At 45.6% G+C, this 2,628-nt stretch overlaps 1 protein-coding gene across 1 annotated transcript; it reads right to left on the bottom strand.

Moving 5' to 3' along the window:
- Positions 1 to 702: 702 nt before the first annotated feature.
- LOC149191691 (uncharacterized) lies at positions 703 to 1,620 on the bottom strand. Its single transcript, XM_089406746.1, has one exon. The coding sequence runs from the start codon at positions 1,618 to 1,620 to the stop codon at positions 703 to 705; it is 918 nt and encodes a 305-aa protein (XP_089262872.1).
- Positions 1,621 to 2,628: the final 1,008 nt, after the last annotated feature.

Here is a 2,628-nt window from a genome sequence, read left to right as displayed (position 1 = left end):
ACCTTGATTTTCAGAGATGAGGGAGGGGAGGATAGGTTTAAGTCTGTTGGCAAGGATTTTGGTTATGATTTTGTAGGACACATTACAGAGGGAGATAGGTCGGAAGCGGTTGAAAGAGAGAGGGTTGGGCTCTTTGGGTATTAGGGCCAGAAAGGAGGACTTCATACCACTACCCATCTTGCTTTTTTGGAAAAAGTTCCTAACCACTCTAATGAAGTCCTTTTTAATGATGTCCCAATGAGCTTTGTAGAAGTCTATCGTGAACCCATCTGGTCCCGGGGCCTTGTCTGAGGCCATGTTGCGGATTGTTAGCTCTATCTCTTCTTCAGTAAACTGTTTGTCCAGCTCAGCGTTTTGTACATCAGAGGTTTTGCTTTCCAATGTGTCAAGGATTTCCATGCCTCCTCTGTCGTGTTGATCCTCCGTGAGAAGATTTTGGAAGTGGGAAGACGCTGCCTCCATGATTTCATTTTGCTCTTTTAATTCTGAACCATCCACTGTAATCTTTTCAATATTGTTTGCAGCTCTCCTCATTTTCATACTGTTGTGGAAGAAGGAAGTGTTCCTATCTCCCGCCTTAAGCCAAAGACACCTTGACTTTTGCCTTTGTTCCTCCTCCTCTTTTCTATTTAACTTGTACAGCTCTTTTTGAAGTTCCATCTCTTTGATCTGCTCTTCTTCCGTGTCCTGTCTTGCCTCTTTCTATTGATTCCATAGCGTTAACTTATCTTGGAGCTCTGTTTTGGTTTTTTCCTCTTCAATTGCCTTGAATTTGGCCCACTGTTTTATGGCCGATCGGAGGAGTTTAATCTTGGTTTCCCAAACGAAATGCGGGGACCCTCTGATCTCTGATGACCACTGATCTTTAACCAACGCTCGGAAGTCCTCCTGATTTTCCCAAGCTCTGTTATACCTGAAAGGAAGCGGGCCCATATTCGATCCTTTGTCTAGTTTTAGGGCCACTGGTTTGTGATCAGAGAGGTATCCCTGGATGATGAAGCTTTTGATACATGCAAAACTAACTACTATTCTCTCTTGAACCAATATGCGATCCAAACGTTCTTTGATGTTATTTCTGCCTGCTCTCTTATTTGACCAGGTAAAGCGCCCGTTCTGAGGGTGGAAATCCACCAAATTATGGTTGAGAATAATTTCTTCCAGGGTATCCCTTGAGGGGTCAGCCAAAAAATTCCCTCCAATTTTTTCTTCAGAGTTTCTTATGAGGTTCAGATCCCCCCCTAAAAAAATGTTTCTGCCTTGCGTTTCCAGGAGGTCTTCTTTAATAGAATTCCAGCAGGCCGCTTTGTCATGGAGTTGGGGAGGGGCGTAAACATTGTAGATAGTATATTCTTCTGTCTTTGTTAAATTCTGGATGTCTGAGCGTATCCACCAACTGCTGTGTCTTTGACTTAAAAGAGTCCATTTTCGATTATCCCAGATGGTACCTATACCACCTGAGGCCCCAGATGCGCTTACTGCTATTCCTTCGTAGATTTTGTTGTTTTTTAGATAGTTCTTAAAGTCCTGCTCATTGATTTTGGTCTCCTGGAGAAGGAGGATGTCTGGGTGTTCTGATTTGAGGAGATCACGGACTGCGTTAGCCTTAAGGGAGGAGCCCATCCCCCTACAGTTCCAAGAGACCAGGTTCATCATTTATTTGTCTTGAAGTGGGCACCTCCTTTCTCTTTCCCTTTTTCTCCATTTCCTTTCGTCTTGTCCAGATAGGTATCCATTGGTTGTTGAATCCCTCTGGTCATTTCTTTTGCTGCGGTCTCATCCCTTATTTCTTTATTTGATTTCCTTCCGACTTTTTTTGGGGGGTCTACAGATGTGCTGCTTTCCTTGGACTTATTCCTGGTTAATATTCTCTCTACAGTATGGGGTGGGGAGGAGGGCGGGGGAGAGGAGGGCAGAGGGGAGGCGGGGTTAACAGGGGGGGCTCTCGGGGATTGGGGGGGGGAAGGAGGCTCAACCTCAGAAAGGGTTTCGAACTGATTAGAGGATGAAGGGATAGTCGGGCCTTGCTGAATAGGGGGGAGGGGGGAGGCTGTTGGATTCTTGTTGTTTCCATGTGGGGGGTTGGTTCTCTTCTTCTTGACAATTTCCCAGGCTTCCTCTGCTTTTTCAGTGTTAGATTCAGAGAGATTTGCATTAGCTTTACTGCATCTATTAGCGAAATGGCCATACTCATGACATACCTTGCATTTGAATGGGAGTTGTTCATAGTCGACTTGCTGAAGGTGCGTCCATTGGTCGACTCTGAGCTTGATGGCTTCTGGTAGTCCCTTCCCCAAGTCCACTTCAACACAAATTCTTGCGCATGCGTGCATGTTCTCCTTGGGTTCCGATCTATCAATGTACTTCCCTATTCCGTTTCCGATTGCTTTCACTGACTCATCTCCCCAGCAGTGAAGGGGCAGGTGCGGGAGCCGGACCCAAACAGGTACAGCATTGGGGACGTCCATCTCCGGGTCGAAGTCAGGGGTCCACTTGTTCAAGTAGAAACCTCTTGTGTCCATGAAGTATGGGCCATTCCTGAAGATTAAATTTCGATCTTCCACTGTTTCAAAGAGGAAAGTGAAGAACCCTCTTCCACAAAAATGGATCGCAATCTTGCCTTGAACCATC

This window comes from Pinus tabuliformis, chromosome 2_2 (genome assembly GCF_031772625.1).
Source record: "Pinus tabuliformis cultivar Carrire ecotype Pingquan chromosome 2_2, CPIR1, whole genome shotgun sequence".
Lineage (NCBI taxonomy): Eukaryota > Viridiplantae > Streptophyta > Pinopsida > Pinales > Pinaceae > Pinus > Pinus tabuliformis.
Note: the sequence above shows the minus strand (reverse complement) of the source record. Positions and strands in the feature narration are given on the sequence as shown.